Source organism: Miniopterus natalensis, chromosome 12 (assembly GCF_054644295.1).
Source record: "Miniopterus natalensis isolate mMinNat1 chromosome 12, mMinNat1.hap1, whole genome shotgun sequence".
Classification (NCBI taxonomy): domain Eukaryota; kingdom Metazoa; phylum Chordata; class Mammalia; order Chiroptera; family Miniopteridae; genus Miniopterus; species Miniopterus natalensis.
Genome location: NC_142092.1, coordinates 73183000 through 73201116, shown reverse-complemented (window position 1 = coordinate 73201116; position 18117 = coordinate 73183000). Strand labels below are relative to the sequence as shown.

At 58.2% G+C, this 18117-nt stretch overlaps 1 protein-coding gene across 1 annotated transcript; it reads right to left on the bottom strand.

Annotated features, from left to right (window-relative positions):
* Positions 1-358: 358 nt before the first annotated feature.
* ZER1 (zyg-11 related cell cycle regulator) lies at positions 359-17878 on the bottom strand. Its single transcript, XM_087823049.1, has 16 exons — positions 17859-17878; positions 13384-13634; positions 13014-13164; positions 12350-12786; positions 11893-12069; positions 11070-11184; positions 10790-10936; positions 10313-10486; positions 6674-6889; positions 5957-5998; positions 5696-5815; positions 4964-5079; positions 4442-4630; positions 3603-3700; positions 1885-1987; positions 359-606 (listed from the first exon to the last, which is right to left on the bottom strand). Exons 2-16 carry the CDS (start codon positions 13539-13541, stop codon positions 549-551), a joined length of 2301 nt encoding a protein of 766 aa, XP_087679175.1. The 5' UTR covers positions 13542-13634; positions 17859-17878; the 3' UTR covers positions 359-548.
* Between the last annotated feature and the right edge of the window lie 239 nt (positions 17879-18117).

Sequence of the window (18117 nt, the reverse complement as noted above, 5' to 3'; positions counted from 1 at the left end):
AGCTGGGAGCACCAAGGCCTTGGGAGACTCAGTGGGGTTAGTTTTCATCTCTAGGCCCCATCAGCTGCCCCCAGGAGCCGAGATGGGGTCCTCAGGCTTTGGCGGGCGGTCAGAGTGCAGGGTGGGCTGTTAAAAGCCTGCCGCCTCTCCTCAAGGAAGCGAGGCCAGGTCTGAGGTTTCTGGGGAAGGTCCACACGCACAGTCAGAGGCAGTCAGTCTGGCCGGGGTGGGGTGGGGTGGGGTGGCAGCGATGAAGGCTCTGAGTGGGGCTTGAGGGTGGCCAAGGAAGCTGCGGGGACTCGGGGAGCGTTTCTTTTGTTTTTGTACAGAAATCATATACACAAAACTTCACACTTCCTAACAAAAAAAATAATATATATATAATATATATATCTCACTAATGTTAAGGAAAAGCGTCAGTTGTGCAAAAGTCCCCGTGTCCCTTCATCCGGTGGCGGCTCCCGGGCGGGGGTCTGCCGGCTGGGCTGCCTGAGAGCTGCCTGCCAGCCTCGTGGTCCAGAGCAGCGGTGGCCACAGCGACAGGGCCTCTATCTGGACGTGTCCATGTTTTCCTCTCTAAAGTTACCGCAGTGCTCGATCACCTTTCTGGAGACAACGAACAGAGAAGATTGGAGGGCAGGCCTGGGCCTGGAGGGCTGCGTCCCTCCTGCTGACCCCTCCTCAGCACTGTCCTCGCCACGTGTCCCCGCACACCTGGGCCTTTTCTTCCCCAGTCAATGAACGGTCCCCACTGACTGCACACCAGGCTGCACAGGCCTGGGAACCGCCGCTCCTGCTGAGATCTCAAGTCTGGCCCTGGGAACTGCGGCCCCACGGCTCTCGGGTGTCGCCCTGGACCCCGCTGGCCATCCCATTCCTCACTAAGCCTCTGGTGTTGGCTAGGGGCTGGGGGGTGTTCACTGCAGACTGTGCTCAGGAGTGTCCCACAGTGTTTCAGGAAGGAAGGGACACCTGAGTGGACAGGAACTCTGACCAGGCGGAGTGGCTTCTCTAGGCGTCCTGTCTGTCAGGCACGGCTGCTGTCAGACGGCCGGCTCAGGTACACACCTCAGGTCTTACGGAGATGTCCACAGGGACGGGGCAGCTTATGGGTCAGTCTTACATGGTGCTTCTGGGACCTCCTGGGACCCACCTCCCACACCCATCTAGGGTGGGGCCTGTACATTTTTAAGTCCAGATGATTCCTTAGGGAGGGAAAGTGTGAGAACCGCTCATTCTACTGTTATCCTCTCAAACTCAGACAAACCTGCCAATTAATGTTTAAGCAACACCTTTGGCCAAGAAAACTGCGGAAACAGTAGCACCCCCCAGCCCGGTCGTGTCTGCGAGCCTGAGCCCCAGGTGCCCCCACGACCGTCTCTTCTACAGCGTGCTTGGAACTGGGGTAAACTCAGGCACGCTCCCTTCCAGGATGGAGGCCGCTGACACGACAGGCAGCACCCCGGAGGCCTTCAAGCACAGATCCCTGTGCGGTCGGAGCCTCTGGGGAACCCTGCACAGCAGTGAGAGGCCGGCCGCTCAGACCGGGCTCCCCACGCTCAGACACGCGTCCGCACTCTGCTCTGCCGCGTATCTAGAGCGGGTGTCACCACACCGTCTCCTCTCTTTACTGGAATGTTTTTAGCCAGAAATAATACAAAATTCTAACCTGACGTGGTGATGGCCACACTGTGGCCGAAACGACACTCAGGGAGGCCCCAGCTGGACACCAGGGGCTGTCCACATCCACACTCCCTCAGGGTTGTCCCGGCCCTCAGCCACTCCCGGCCATCAGGAGGCCCTGCCCCGCTGTGTCCCTCGGTCCCTCAAATCAAGGATCTGGCAGGAACACTGTGTGCTCAGGAGCGTCCCGCAGTCTCTTACCGCGCCATCTCCTTGGTTTCCTGCCGTGCCGTGGCCATCTTAATCATGTCCTTCAGGAGGGGCATCCCGCCTTCTTTGATGAGCAGGGGGCAGTACTTGTCCGCTGTGGGGGAGACAGGGGCAGACAGCAGGGGATCAGGATGGGTCTTCTCTCCGCCTGTGGCCCAGAAACAGGTCCTTGCCGTGAGGGCTGCCCTTTCGGAGGGTGGGGTGGGGTGCAGGCCTGGGTGAGGGCGCTGCCGGAATCCGGGGTGAGCTGGGCTCGCCTAGTCCGAGTCCGCCTGGGGGAGCGAGGGGGGAGCCCTGGGGAAAGCTCCTCCCCACCCCACGCAGCAGCATTTTCCCAGAGCTCACCCTACGGAAAATATCACCAAACTGGTGGTTCTGTTTTCTGGGAAGGTTTTTAAAAATACAGATTCCTAAGCCTTGCCCTTGGGTGTTCTGATTCAGCAGGACCAGGAACCTGCATTTATTTGTGTTTGTAACAAAACACCGCAGGTGATTCTGGTGACCAGCCAGGCTGGAACCCCCAGGCCTCTCTACTGGGTGGTTTCAGGGTTCACTCCAGCACAGATCACGCATTGCCTGGTATCCAGGGCTCACCCTCCAGGGAGAGCGCGGGCCTTTTGATGGGCCTTCAGCAGCTCTGTGTGGTGGGAACTATCTTAATTTTCCCCATTTACAGATGAGAGAACTGAGGTTCAGCAGGAGGAAGTAATTCACCCAAAACCACCCCAGAGGCTTGTCTGGGGGAGTCCCGGCTCAGGGCTCTTTCCTCTGTGCTGCGCTGCCTCTTTGAGGTAAGACTAACCTTAATAATAATAATAAAAGGCTACTGTTTAGTGCACGTGGTGGGTATGTGCTGTGTCCTAAGCACCTAAATGAGTCTTATTTCACAGAATCCTACGAGGTAAGTGCTATTATTACCCCATCTTAAAGCGGAGGAAACTGAGGCACAGAGAGGGTGAGAAGCATGCTGAAAGCTGTACAGCAAGTAGTAAAGCCAGGTTTCCAACCCAGGCTGTCTGGCCCAAGCTCGCACGTTAACGGGACTGAGACGCACCCAGGCCCCGGGCTCAGCACTTCCTGCTGGTTCTCTTTCCACATCAATCTTGTGAGGAGGGTGCTACCACTATCCCCATATCAGAGAGGAGGAAACTGAGGCTCAGGGGGGTTCAAGCACCCACATCAGGCCACAGAGCCAGTGAGGGAGGGACCTGGGGGTCACGCCTGGTCCGCCATCCAAGTCTAAGCGTGGCACCTGCTGTCTCCTGTCCCCAAGCCGCCCAGCTGAGGACGGCCAGGCTCGTCTACGGGAGGGGAGGCGAGGCTCTCTAGGTGAAGTAAGTTAGGGGTGTCCAAGGCTCTCCCATCTCAGATGTCTGCTTCCCCGGGGCTGCTGCTTGTTTGAGTGGGTTTTCCTCTGTCCACGGGAGGCTGGGACACTTTGACTATTCACTCATGTGGAAGCAGGAGACTGAGAGCTGCCTGGGAACCCTGGACGGCCGGCTGCCTGCCAGGCCTGTTCCGGGATGGGGCCAGCCAGCCATTCAGTCATCCTGTTGTGTGTCCCACAAATGCAGAAGAGCCAGGGCCGTGCTCTCAGGCACAGGGGCCGGCGTCAGCTCTCTGCTCCCGCCTGGGTTATAAGCTTCCCGGGGGCAAGGCTGCCCTCCACCGGGTGTCCCTGTGTCTGAGCAAAGGCAGTGGGTACTCACGGTAGACGGACACGAGGTTGTACAAGGCCCAGGTGGCCCAGTGCTGGCTGACGGGGGAGATGCCCTGGGGAAGCAGGCGAAGAATTGGCTCAAACGACCTGCAGGATGAGAAACCAAGGTCACTTCTGATGCCGGGGTGGGGGTGGATTTTGGAATTTCTCCTCCCTGAAGGGTCCTGTGGACAGGCTGTGAGCAGGTGGCAGGGCACAGGGGATACGGGGCATGGGCCCTTCAGCCCACTGCAGGCCCCACAAAGGCTCCCCTGTTCGAGGTCAAGAGCACAGACACGGGAGGGAGGGGAACGCAGATTAGGAGGTACAGACCCACGGCCTCAGCAAGGAGGAGACCCAGCCTGTGGGGGTGGTTGTGCCCTGGGAGGCAGGAGGAGGTGTGACTGCACTTCTCAGAGTGGCTTTCCACAGGCCACCAGCAGTCATGTCCCAAAGCCCCTAAATGTATGTGCAAACCCCCTGGCCAGGGACTCCACTGCTTCTCTCCTCTGGACAACAGAACCAGAACCAGAACCAGAGCATTGGCAAAGCCACAAGCATGAGCCACTTCCTCCCAACAGGGGTTTTCAGCTTCAGTGTCACTCAGATGGGGCCATCCGCACGCAGAAAGAAGAGACCCAGTCATAGCATGAGGAGGGAGCCCCACCCTGTAGCTGAAACTGAGTCACAAGACAGTGCGTCTTGACGCCTGCTTGACTGAAAGTCATCAAGTCTGTGCACAGGGCAATTCAAGAAGGGAGACGTGGGCACGTCAGTGGGGGGGTGGGGGAGATGACACTGAGTGGGGAAGGGGAAAAAGCACCCTGTCCCAGCCACCCCGCCCCGCACCTGTAATTGATATTCCTCCGTGAGTTGATGTCCCAGCTCTGGATGGCGGCCCACATGCGCTCCTCCACCTCCTCCCGCTGGGGCTCGCAGATACCCCAGGCCTCAGGCCCGTCGAACATGATGTGGGAGAGGACGCCGCAGGCGTTGTAGGAGACCTCAATCCCGTCGGCCTTGCTCCCCAGCAGGTCGCTGCCAAGAAGGGGGAGAAATGGAGTCCGACTCCCCCATGACCCTCTTCAGACACCAGCTGCTGGACCCCAACTTACAAACCAGACGCCAGAAGAACTACTGATCTTTGTCACTTATATCCACACTCAGATGACTTCTGAAAGGGATCTGGGGTCGCTAAGGTAGGATAGCACAAGAGGACGCTTACGGAGGGCTCAGAGCGTAAGAACCACGCTACAGAGGGAAGGCGGCGTTCACAGCAGAAACCTAGGCTGAGAGCACTGCGGCTTCCGGGCACAGACTTGGGCTGTGAGCGTCCTGGCAGCCAGGGCAGAAAGGCAAAGGAGCACCCACCTGAAGACACTGATGAACTGGGAGGTCATCAGCTGGGGCCGCAGCTCCCTCACCTCCGCCACATTCCCCAAGAGGCCCAGCATGTTCCGGTGCAGCTCCTGCTTCTCTGGGAATTCCTGGCCAAACGAGAGCCCCCGGGGCCACGTCAATTAGTACTTAATTGGTATCTGGTGTCCTTAACCTGGATGCTTTATGAGCGTGTCTGGCCACTCCCACTGGACAAAGAGGGGGTGCACTATGCGGCCCTCCTACCTTCTAGTGCTCCTAGCACAGTGCTGGGTACACATTCTAGGGGGTTAAAATGTGGGCTCCCCGCCACAAAATCAAAGGCTGAGTGGAGATGGGACCTACAGTGTGAATGGGACACATGTGGTTCTGTTTACCAAGGCGCCAATCCTAGTTTAACTGAATCCCCTTAGAAACCAGAGCAAGAAAACGAAGGATGAGTTTTAGGGCGAGCAGGCCACTCTACCGGACAGGATCCTGCCCAGCTGACGTCCCGATGGACTTCAGGGAGACAGGGCTGTCAGCCAGGGCAGTGGGGAGGGTGGGGGTTCCCTTGAAGGGAGGCTCTAGGGCCGGGCCCAGTCAGGCCGTGTGGTCAGGGAAGGCCTCTGGAGCTTTTTTGCAGCAAACCATGGGCTAGTGGGCCTGTGAGCAGGCACCACAGGGAGCGGGGTGCTGAGGACAGATGAGTGGCCGTGGGGAGGTCAGGGGCTGCAGAGATGCCACCTTCAGGCAGTCCAGGAAGAGCTTCATGCCGTTGAAGCTGAGGAACATCTCGCAGTTGTCGGGCGTCTCATCTGTGATGTTCCACAGGGCGCTCCAGGAGAACTCCATGACCTGGTCACACTGAGGGTAGGGGTTGGGGGCTCAGCAGGGCTCTCCTGGGCAGCCCCCGGGCTCCCATCACCCAGTGAGGGGCCCCCACAAAACATGGACCTCCCCGGGGCCAACCAGCCCCGTGCTGGGCTCCATGGAGACGTCACTTACTATCTTGTCCAGCAGCTTCTTCTGAATCAGCTTCAGCATGGTCTGTGGGCAGAGAAGAGGGCTTGCAGGGGCCCAGCCCCGAGAGCTCCCGTCGCCCTGAGCTGCCCCCAGGAGCGACAGCAACTCTGTGCCCGGCTAATACACCCCAACGAGACCAAATCCGCCCACCCATTCCGGATGCTGTCGGGACAAGTGCACCCACAGACTTGGTGGTTGGCATCAGGAGGCCTAGGCGCTAGTCCTCACACCCCATGTGGCTGTGGGCACGGCCCTCCCCCTCTGGGGAACACGGCCTCCCCAGAGAGAAAACGAAGGGAGGCTGGATGGTCCCTCCTGGTCCTTTGCTTCCTTCAGCAAATAGCTACCAGCTCCCTGCCGGCACCAGGCCCTACCCTACCGGGCCCAGGCCCTGTGCTAGGAGGTGCTGGGGACGCAAGGACAGGAGGAGCGAGCGTGGCGGTTTTCCCCACAGAGCACAGGCCGTCCCTCACACACTCATTTAATCCCAGCTGGGGAGACACGTCAAGGCAGCTGGTCTGAGGTGGCAGGACCAGCCGTGAGCGGGGCCTGGGGGCGAGCGGGGGGCTGGGGAGGACGGGACGTCCTGGTGGGGACGCCTGCGGGTGCCAGCAACGCTCACTGCTAGGAACCCCCCCGGGTCCAGCCTGACCTCACGCGGCAGTGCGGCTGTGGACGAAGGGGGCCCGCCTCACGCACCACCACGAAGCCCATCTTGCCCACGGCCTCCTTGTGGTCGTTGTCCACCTGGCAGACCAGGGCGTTGCACAGGTGCACGGCGATGCGCTGGATGGACTCGTCCTGCCGCGTGGGGTTGAGGATGCTGAGCAGCAGCGTGTTCACCCGGCGGTACTGGAACTCCAGCTCCTCGGGGATGCTGAAGTTGCAGAGGGTCAGGCAGCAGTTCCGCTGGACCTGGGCGGGGCAGACAAGCGGGCAGTCAAGGCCGGGAGGACACGCAGTGCAGGCCGGGACAGGCTCGGGAACTGCACGGGGGGCTCTCGAGAGAGATCATGCAGGCCGTGCTGGTCCAGGAAGGCTTTCTGGAAGAGGCGGCTACCAGGCTTTCTTAAAAAACTTTTTAAAAAATTGTGAAATATTCCTACAGAAGAGTGTATAAAATAACAAAATAGCTTTACAAATAATTATAAAGCAAACAAGTGTTTCAACAACAATGCAGCCACCACCGGGGTCAATAAATAGATCATCACCGGCACCCAGAAGTCCCCTCGTGTCCCTTCCTGATCATAAACCCCTCTTCCCGCTAGACTCCTTTTTCGTTGCAGTATAGCATTCCACCCCAGTCATCCACTCCACTGCGGGTGGACGGCAGTGCCTGGCTACCTCAAACACCGTCTCGCACATGCCTCCTGGTGTCCCTGCACACGGGCCCCTCGGCATACGTGCGTGGGACGGACCTTCTGGGTGACAAGGCGCGTGTCTCCAGCTTTGCCAGGGAACACCAGGCCATTGTCCCAGGTGGCGGTGCCAGGGCACACCCCCGCCTGCAGCGCAGGGGAGCGCGAGCGGCGCCACATTCTCAGTTTCCCTTCATGTGGTCTGCAGGCTTATTTTCTTTAGTGTTCTCTCTGCATTTCCTCCCACCCTTTCTCATTAGATACTGGAAGTTCTCTGTACTTTACTAGTCAAGAGAGGCTATCACCCGTGGTTAACTCCTAGACTTCCCCTCTCCCAATATACTTATGCTTTTATTTATTTATTTTAAAAAACATGTCTTTATTGATTTCAGAGAGAGGAAGGGAGAGGGAGAGAAACATCAGTGATGACAGAGTCATTGATCGGCTGCCTCCTGCACGCCCCCGACTGGGGATGGAGCCCACAACCCAGGCCTGTGCCCTGACCGGGAATCAAACCGCAGTCTCCTGGATCCTCGGTCGATGCTCAACCACTGAGCCACGCCCGGCCGGGCTATTTTTTAATTTGAGAAAAAGTTTATTTTAAATTATAAACATAACACTTACTGAAAAAAGTTCCAACAGTACTATCTGAGCAGGAAGTTCACGTTCCCAGGTCACTCCCCAGAGTGACCACTGTTAGGTCTGGCGCAAAGGCCTTCTTCCGCCACCAGGGGGCCTGGGGCCGGGACTGGAGAACCGTAAATGTCTGGGGGGGTCCAGGGCCGCCTCTGCGGCTCTAAGCAGGGTCCCTGGAGCAAGAGGGAGCACGCGGCTCTTAGAAGGCGTTTATGCTCATGATGGACCTCAATTCTGTCTGGGCAAGAGATGAGCTTGTGAGGACAGAGCACAGAACAGCACTGGGACTCCTCGTGGCAAACCGGACAAAGCCAGAGTCACCTGGGGACAGGTAACTCTTGGTCATGGAAACAGTGAGGGTTTGCACCAAATTCCAAAACAGCCTTCCCGTTAAGGCCACTGGACACAGAATCCGTGTGATGCTGGACCCAAGGATTTAAACTTATTGAAAAGTAAATAAAAGATTTGTTCTCTTGTAAAAAAAAAAAAAATTGGTGTACATTCTTCTAGATTTTTCTATGTAAATACAAACATATATTTGGGGGAGAGGAGAGGCACAAAAAGACATTATACATATTGGCCCCAAACTTCACTGACCAGTAAGCACTGGACGTTTCCCATGTTAGCATGAGCAGATTTACCAGAACACCCCGGGGGGTGGGCGTATCGTGCGGCACTTTTCCAGACCCCTGTAACTAAAACATTTTGGTTTCCTCTGACCTCTAATTAAAAAAGGGGTGGATGTAGGCCCTGGCCAGGTGGCCCAGTTGGTTGGAGCATCACCCTGATGTGCGAAGGTTGCGGGTTCCATCCCTGGTCGGGGCACACACAAGAACCAGCCAATGAGGCATGAACGAGTGGAAGAGCAAACCCATGTTTCTCTCTCTCTCTCTCAAAGGACAAGGTGTGTATATGAATGTCCTTTCCCTCTAATACCTCTAACTGCGGGATGCCTGGGCCAGCAGAGGAGTGCACCTCCAGGTTAGGCCCTGACAGCTGCCCTCCGAGGGAGCTGCTCCACTCGCACCTCACCAGGGGGAAGAGCGAGTGCTCGTCCCCTAACCGCTGTCAACGCTGGGTGTCATCAGTCTCTCGAGAAGAAATGTGACATCTTCTTACCTTAATTTCCATTTCTTTGATAGAGTTTATTAATTTGAGAGTCTTCAAGCCCCTTCTACCTGATTATAAAATTGACCTCAATGTGGGGAAACCAGTTGCCGTACAGCCTGGAGTTGGGGGGGTTGGGAAAGTGGGCCTTCCGGTCCCTGCACAGGCCACACCCCCACACTCACCTTCCTGGAGGACAGTTCAAAGGACACACCAAATGCTTTAAAAAGCACATCCCCAGGGCCCCAGCAAGTCTACCTTTAGACGTGCAGCGCGAGAGCAATCAATGAACTACAGTCAGCAAAGCCCCACTGAAATAGCAAAAAATAAAAAAAGCAACCTAAACGGTCCACCATGGGGCTGGTTGTAGACTGCAGCCCAGGTGCTCAGGGGAGCCCCTTGCTGGTCCCCTCGGGTGGACGGGGCTTGGCCACCGCCTCTGGGCTCCGGCACAGCCAGTGAGCACCAGAGTGGCCTCTCCTCGGTGAGGGTGCTGAACCCTGTGCTGACACTAACAGTCATGAAACTGAACTGCTGAAACCAGCTGTCTGGGGGAGGAGAGCTGGGGTTGTCAACTTTTACTTTCTAGTTAACATGTTTTCATATTATTTGAATTTGTTTTCTAAGCATTCAGTGTCTTACTTTTCTAATCAAAGAACAAACATTATTTTAAAAATTTGTTGCAAAATGTTTGTTGGTGTGGGAGAGTCCACATTCAGAAGGCACAGCTGAAATGAAAACCTGCCACACAGCACTGTGCAGAGCGAGCCCACTTACTAAACAGACATCCACGAGCGAAAATCCCAATGGCAGACGGCCAGTGCCACAGTGGCTATTGCTGGCGGGTGGGGTTATGGGTGGGATTTTTTTCTTTATATCTATAATTATAACTTTTCTACAATAAAAACCTTTACTACTTTTATAAGAAAAGCAGCTATTGAAAAGACAGCCCCCAGCAGAACGTTACTGGGCAGAGGCCCAGAGGCAGGAGTACAGGGTCCCTGAGTGGAGGGTGGCAGTGGGTGTGGGGCCGGGTTAGGGGCTCCTGAATGCCGGGTCCCAGAGACTGGGGGTGATGCTGTAGGGAAGGAGTGTGGGGAGAAGGGCAGTGCAGAACCAGACGAGAAAGGGTGGGAGCACGCACAGCACCTACAAGCAGGGACCTAGGAGCAGGCTGGCGAGGCCGGGCCACGGGGAGCGGGAGGAGCATGCAGGCCGTGGCAGGTCGGGGGCTCACCGTCACCTCCTGGTAGGACTCCATGCCATTGAGCACCACCTGGATGACCTGCCGGCGCAGCTTGACGCTCTGCTCAGAGCGGTACTCGGAGTTGGTCAGGTAGAAGAGGGCCGCACTGCCCGTCACCTGAATGTTCTTGTCGTACTTGTGGCACTTGAGGGCTGCGATGACCAGCTACAGGAGACAGGGTACGGGCTCAGGTTGGCAAGTCCTGTTGAAACTGTGCGGGGACTGGCCTAGGCCCTATGAGGGGTCAGGACAGGTCCTCTGGTCCTGCTCTCTGAGGGGAGATGGGGGGGATGGGGAGCAGAAGCTAGGGTGGGCCCGGGTTCCGGGGCAGGGCCAGCGTGGGTCAGGTGAGGGACGGCGGGCTGGGGGTGAGGTGATGGGGGAGAGGGACAGGGGCTCTGGGCACGTGGCTCAGCCAAGTCCAGCGCCCTCCAGGTGGGGCCCCCACTGCTCCAGGCTGGGGCTGACCTGCAGAGCGCGCAGGAGCTGGTTGCAACGCTCGATGCGCGCAATGTCGAAAAGCAGGTTGATGGCGCGCGAGGTGATCTCAGGCCTGTGCTCCGTGTAGGCCTCGATGGCATTCAGCACCTGCTCTTCATTCTTGTCACCACTCACCTGGGGATGGGGCGCGCTCAGGCTCAGGCAGCCCGCAGGAGGCCAGCGGTGGGATCCTAGCCCAGGGCAGGCACCTTGGGGCCCCAGCCCAGCCCCGTCCCTCCCTCCAGGGCTCCCCGCTCCTCCCCCTTACTTTGTAGGCCGGAATGTGCGTGAGGCGGCACAGGGAGGTCTCGAAGAGCCCAAGGAACTGCAGCGGCCTCTTCAGGGCCCGGAACGGCATGATGCTGCTCTTGGAGGGCTCGGTGCTGGGGGGAGAGGTGCTGCGGTCAATGGGCTGGGGGCTTCCTAGGGACCCTCCTCTGGGCCCTCCGGCTCATTTTTTTTTTTTCCTGTTTAAGGGCAGGGGACAGAGACCCCGCCTCTCGATGGAGGGTGGCAAGGTCACAATGTAAAGAGCATGTGGGGTGGCAGATAGGGTTGTACCCATCTTTGAAAATACTGTCTGTCATCCCAGTAAGGATGTGTCACCTGTAGGTTCCACCAACAATCATGAAGGGACATGCCCATCAACCCAACCCTGCTGAAGTGTGGCTGGGGACAGACAGGGCGTGTGGCCAGTTACAGCTGGATGGGTCTGAATCAGATTTCGGCCCATCCACCCAGGAACCCGCCCACCTGCCATCGTATCGAACGGCAGACCTGCCAGCCTCCTGGTCACCCATGGTGCCTGCACCTTACAGCCTCCGCCCTCGCTGTTCCCTCTGCCAGAACACCCTTTCTCTGGCAAACTCAGAAGGAACCCTCAAGACAGCCTGGGTGCCACTCCTTCCCCGCCGACCCTCGGGGCTGCCCTGGCTTCCCCTTCAGCCGTCCTGATCACGACTCGTCCCTCAGACCGGGGAGGGCAGGGCCTGGCTGCTTCTTTCTCTCTAGCTCCCGGGGCAGCACTTGGCGGAGGGCGCCGGGTGGACCCTTGTGGAGCGGCCCCTGTGGCGGCCACGGCAGAGGCCCACCTGGTCTGCCCCGCTTCCTCCTCCACCTTGGAGATGCTGCAGTTCTCCAGGATCATGTGGCCGGAGATGTCCAGGGACATGAGGTTCCCCAGCTTCTGCACAAACAGGCTCAGCACCTTGCGCGTCAGCTTGAACTTGTAGTAGCTGGAGAGGCGGTCCCGGGAGATGTCCAGGTGCCTGGAGATCGGGTGAGGGGCACAGGTCAGGGGCTGGGCATGGGGTGGGGCTGCCTCAGAGACATGGTGGGGAGGCCCATCCCTGCCACATGGCTGCAGGGCATCCTGGGAAAGCTCCTGCTGGGAACTGGGCGCACTGAACAGCCCGACCAGCTGACACACGGGGTTAAGGCATGGGGCTGCCTCCTCCAGGCCAGGGGCTCATGGCCCTCCTGGGACTGACAACACGCACCTCCCGCCCTCACCGCACCCCACCCAGTGAGCTCTGGGGGGCTGCTCACCGCAGCTTGTGCAGCTGGACAATGACACGGATGTGGTCGTCCGACAGGTCCATGTTGTAGAGCACAAGGGACACCAGGCTGTCTTTCCACTGGGTCAGGAAGGCCGCATCGCTGGTCTGAATGCCTGAGAGGTCCAAGGCGGCCAGCGAGTGGAGCGGCCGCAGCAGGGACTCCACGGGGACCCCATCAATCATGCGGCCCAAGTTGAGGAAGCGCAGGCGGCTAAAGCCCTCAAAGGTGAAGTCCTTGACCAGCACCTGGCAGGTGGGGTTGACGAGGCACTCGTCCTCACAGCCGCCGGGGTTCTCCTCCTCATAGAAAATGTTCGCGCAGCCGAAGAGGCTCAGGGACACCAGGGTGTGGCTGAAGCTGCGCAGCGTCTGCAGGCTCTTGGCTGACAGCTTCTCGCAGTTGGTCAGGTACAGCTCCACCAGGTCCTGGTGGGAGGCACAGCCCCGTCATCACAGATCACAGGCCCAGCCCCCGTCCCAGGCCTGGCCCTGGGCTGCAGGGGGGCTCGGGGAGAGTCTGCACCACCCCGAGGGGGGGAGAGCACTGGATGGCCTCAGGATTCTGTCCTGGGGCTGATCACCGTGCCCCTGACTTGCTGTCTGACTACCTTGGCCGGTCTCCCATGCCTGTCTCCCTGTGAGGCAGGTCTCACCTGTTTGCGAATGGCTTCCAGGTCCTGGTCTTGCACCAGGTCCTCCCGGAGGTGGATGCGGGTGAGGCGGGTGCTGCGAGGGTCCGAGAAGAGGCTGAAGAAGCTCTCGTGTGGCTCAAAGTTGCAGGCGGCATTGACCAGGTCCACGTACCTGGGAGAGCAGAGAGCCTGGCTCAGGGGAGGGGCACGGTGACCCCTCCTCCCTTCAAGATCCCACATAAGCCCTCTCTTCCCTGAGGCCCTCTCTGATCACGCCTCACACATACACATCTGTGGTCACACACCGCATGGCGCACACACATCGCCCTTATCTCTCCGCACAGGCGCATCCTAAGGCCTGTGTCCCTGCCCCAGCTCCGGGCCTGCTCACTCGTTGACGAGCCGGTCACAGATCTCGCTGGGCAGGAAGATGTCCGGGTGCAGCCTCAGATTCTCTTTGTCCAGCAGGTAGCCCAAGGTGCCATCCAGGTTGCGCAGGCAGAAGTCGGTGCAGAGGGCCATCAGGGACTCGGGCGTGTCTGACGCCATGCTGGGGGCAGGAAGGTGGGCCACTCCAGGCCCGGGGCCTCGGGGGCAGCAGTGACTCCTCAGCACTCACAGGGTCATCGGCAGAGCCACAGCCTGGAGAACAGGAAGGAAGAGAAGTGAACCCCCCAAGGGCTAGAACCACCAGCTGTCCTGTGTCTACTCTCTGAGTTGGGAAACTGAGGCCCCAATGCCACACTCAGACTGGCAGATTGACAGGCCAGGCCCCAGGACTCCTGACCCCCTCCCTGGCCCTCTCCGGTGAGCCATCTGTGCGTGATTTGACCTGCAAAGAGCACAGGGCCTTGTCCAAGTGTTTCTATGCCTTCGCAACATCCGGACAGACGTGTGTGCTGGCGACCCAATGCTTGGGTGGGGATGACAGTGGCTTTCAGTTACAGCTACCCTGGGTGTCCCTTGCTGTGCATTTTTTTTTTAATTTTTAACTTATTGATTTTAGAGAGAAAAAAGGGGAGAGAGGCAGAGAGAGAAAGAGAAACATCGATCTGCTGCTCCACCCATCCAGGCATCATTGGTTCCTTCTCGTATGTGCCCTGACCGGGGACTGAACCCACAACCTTGGCCTATCGGCACAATGCTTCCACCACCTGAGCCACCCGGCCAGGCCCTTGCTGTGCAGTCAGATTGGTACACAGCTGTCACTGTTTGAACCCTTAGCATGTGCAGGGCCCTATGGACACGTCATCACTGAATCTCTATTACACACGGTGAAGAATCACACGGTGCCAATCGAAATGAAAATATACACCCACGTAAAGAGCTGTTGTTAAGGTTCACAGTGGTTTTCTCCAAAAGCCCCAAATGGAAACAGCACAATGTCCATCAGATGAGTGAATGGACAAAACCGGTCTTTCCACACAATGGAATATTACTCAGCCGTTAAAGGAGTGAAGTACAGACACACACAACTGGACCTTGAGAACATCATCCTAAGAGAGAGAAACCAGCTGCAAAAAGGCACTGGGCACACCTAGGATTCTACGAGTCCATTTGTAAAGTGTCCATAAAATGTCCAGCCGCAACAGGGAAACCTACGGAGACAGGAGTAAACTAGTGGCTGCCTAGGGCTGGGAAGTTGGGGGAGCTGAGAGGTGACCGTGAATAGGTTTGTGGTTTTCGTTTTTAGTATATTCACAGAGCTGTGCAGTCCCCACCATGGTCTGGAAAAGGGGAGTTTCACGGGGCTGCTGGAGTAAACGAGAAGCCTAGAAAACACCTGGTTTCACAGGGCTGCGTGGATGACGAAAGGTGGTTATGATCCCCTCTCACAGAGGAGGGAACTCAGGCTGAGAGGGAGGCCACTCGGACTGCACTGGGACTTGAGCCTTGTCTCTTAGACTCCATCTCGTCACCTCCTGGAGGAATTGAGTGTAGGGCCCCTGGCTTCTGGGAGCCTCCGAGTCCGTATCTGACTCACAGGCTGCTCAGGAAATCCAGTGGGTGGACACAGAGCGCCGTACCCTTTTGCAATCGCCAGCTCGAAGTTCTGGTGCCACCACTCACTGGCGACCCTGCTGCAAGAGCCGCTTCACGCCTCAGCCCTGCTGCTTAAAGAAGAGGTGAGCCTGGGCAAGTGTCTCCACCTTCCTGTGCCCGCTCCTGCTCTAACGCAGGGAGTGCTGTGTGAAGACAACGTGAAATGATACAAAGAGGGCTTCTCATGGTGCCTGGTACATAGTAATTGCTCAATAAAAAGCAGCCACCATCATCATCATCATCATCACCTATCTCACCTGCCCTGGTCCTAAGCAGAGCAGGGTCTGTGCTGCCCAGGCCCGCGTCTCCTGCCACAGGGCCCATTACGTCAGCTGTTCCACCAGCTACGTGACGCCCTTGAGGGATGGAACAACGAACAGGCCACCTGGGCCCTGGGCATGGCCTTCCTTTGCCTTCATTCACTCTCAGATCTTCAAGAGCCCAGCGGCCTCTTTGCCTGGGAAACTGGAGGCTGAGTGTACACTGAGACAGTCCCCGCTGAGAACCAATGAGTCCACCTTGGATGGACACTCTCCATCATCAGATCAGTGCACACACCCGGACACACATCTACGGCCAACATGCACTGTCCTCCCCAACCTGTCTTCCTGTCATGTTTATTCTAACACCGTAATTTTGCCTATTTCATGTAGCAGAATCGGGTTTTGCTGAGCTCTTTATAAAAAAGTCCCCATCACCTACCAACCACTGTCATCAAAAAGCCAGGGTCCTTTGGGGCAGCATGGAGGGACCTGGAGAGTATTACGCTGAGCGAAATAAGCCAGTCAGAGAAACAAGTATCACGTGATCTTATGCATATGTGGAATCTAACGAACAAAATAAACTGATGAACAAAATAGATCTAGAGACATAGAAGCATGGAACAGACTGAGGGATCTCAGTGGGAAGGGGGGGGGGCGTCAGGTGGAGAATAACCTAAGACCTTACAGGCACATATGCATAGCCCACGGACATAGACGATAGTGCGGGGAAGGCCTGGGGGGGGGGTGGCAGGGTGGAGGGGATCAATGGGGGGAAAAGGACATCTGTAATACTTTCAATGATACAAATAAACTAAAACATGAAAAAAATTAAAAAAAAAAAAGCCAGGGCCAAGCTACCATCCTCCCTGTAGATACACAACCACTGCTCCCACTGAGGAGTGACAGGAAGTTTCCGCCTTATCTCCCACTCTGTTCCCTCAAATGCTCCTGGCTCAGGGATGCCACCACTAGCTGGTGCCAAGGAGAAAAGCTTTCAGGTGGACACACTGAAACAGTTCCCCGTCTCATGACCGTCACAACTGCTACACAGTGAGCACTTAACATGCTGCGATTAGTATGCTCTCTCATTTAACCCAAGAACTGCTTTGCAGATGGGGAAACCGAGGCGGGAAAAAGGTCCCTTGCCCAAGTTCTCACCACCAGGAAGTGGCGGCATGACCCGATTTAACCACAGTCCTTTCCGGATTTATTCCACTCATGGTCATTACAAAGAATGAAAAAGTGTTCTTACAACCCAAGGCCAGAGCACAATGGCCATTTGTCATCTGAAAACAAATCTGTATCTTCTCCAAGCACCACACACTTCAAGTTAGTACAGTTCTGAGATACCCCGTGACCTTGCATCACACAAGACAGTCCCTGATAGCCTCCCCACCATTATCTGCTCCCCACTCTTTCTCTGGCTTCATCAACCGCCCCTCCCCTCCTTCATTCTGCTCCAGCCCTACTGTCCTCACGCTGTTTCTGAAAATCACCAGGTACACGACCTCAGGACCTTTGCACCTGCTGTTAAACGCTCTATCTTCAGAGAGCCGTAGGGCCTGATCCCTGACTCCCTTCCGGTCTCTGATCAGACATCATCTAATCAGACGCTTTTCTCTGACCACCCTCGGGGGAAAAAAAAAAAAAAAGGCGCCTGTACTCTCTGGCTCTTTCCATGGCCCTTCCTGCGTTGTTTTTCCCCAGGGCCACCCGACCTGTTACGTTCACTATCTGCTGAATGAACCAGTGAACCAAAACAGAGAGGCCGCTCCCTCCTGGCCACCACATCCTGCTCTGGAGGTGGCCTCCTGTGACCCTTTTCTGAGCTGGCTTCATCGCTCATTCTCCCCCAGCTTGAACCCTGAAGAGAGGCAACATCCTGCGGGACCGATCGCACGGGGCGATTCTCCCCACGGAGGCGTCAGGCATCCCGCTCCCCCTGAAAAACCAAACGCGCCGGCAAGGCCGGGGCGGGGAAGGGAAATCCTGGACACCTTGGGCCGGACAGCAGCCAAGTCCAATTCCACCCACAGGGCACGGCCAGTTTCAGTTTCAACTCACCTACCCAGCCCCCGGCTCCTCGGGCTCCGCGACCCCCCCGGGCCCCCCCCCGCCGGACTTGGGGCTGCCCCGCGGCTGGTCATCCAGGGTCCAAGCCGTCCCTGAGCTTGTCAAGCTCGGCTTTTGTTTTTTTTCTGGGGGGGGACTCAAGCTCCTCCAACAGGTAGGAGGGGCAGAGGCTGGCCCTTCGGGTCCCGGGGATCCCCCGTTTCGCAGGGAGGCCCTGGCGGCGGGGCCGCGGGAGGAAGCAGCCCGCCCACCACGGGCCGCCGGGCCCCGGGCGAGGGGCGGCGGCTGCGATGCCCGCGGCAGGAGGGGAGGCCCGGGGCAGACGCATCCCCGGGGCCCGGGCGCGTCCTCGGCCGCGGAGGAGCGGAGGCTGCGGCCCGGCCGGCGGGGCCGCCGTGGGGCCGGGGCCGGGCGTCGGCCAGGCGGGACCCGCGCTCCCGGGGGGCGCCCGGGCGGGAGGGGGGCGCCGGGGACGCGCGGCCGTTACCTGCGCTCGGGGCTGCGGGCGGCCGGGCGCTGGCTGCGGGGCCGGCCCCTCCCCCGCTCCGGCCGCTCCGGCTGGGAGCCTGCCGCCGCCGCCGCCTCCGCTGTCAACAAACCCCGGGCGCGTCACTTCCGGGGCCGCCCCCTAGCAACGGCGGCGCGTCTCCCCGCCGGGTCCGGCGGCGAACGCGAGCGCCGGCGCCACAAGGTTCCGGCCCCGCGGCAGCTCCTCTCGGGGATGCCGGAGCCTCGGACGCCGGTTC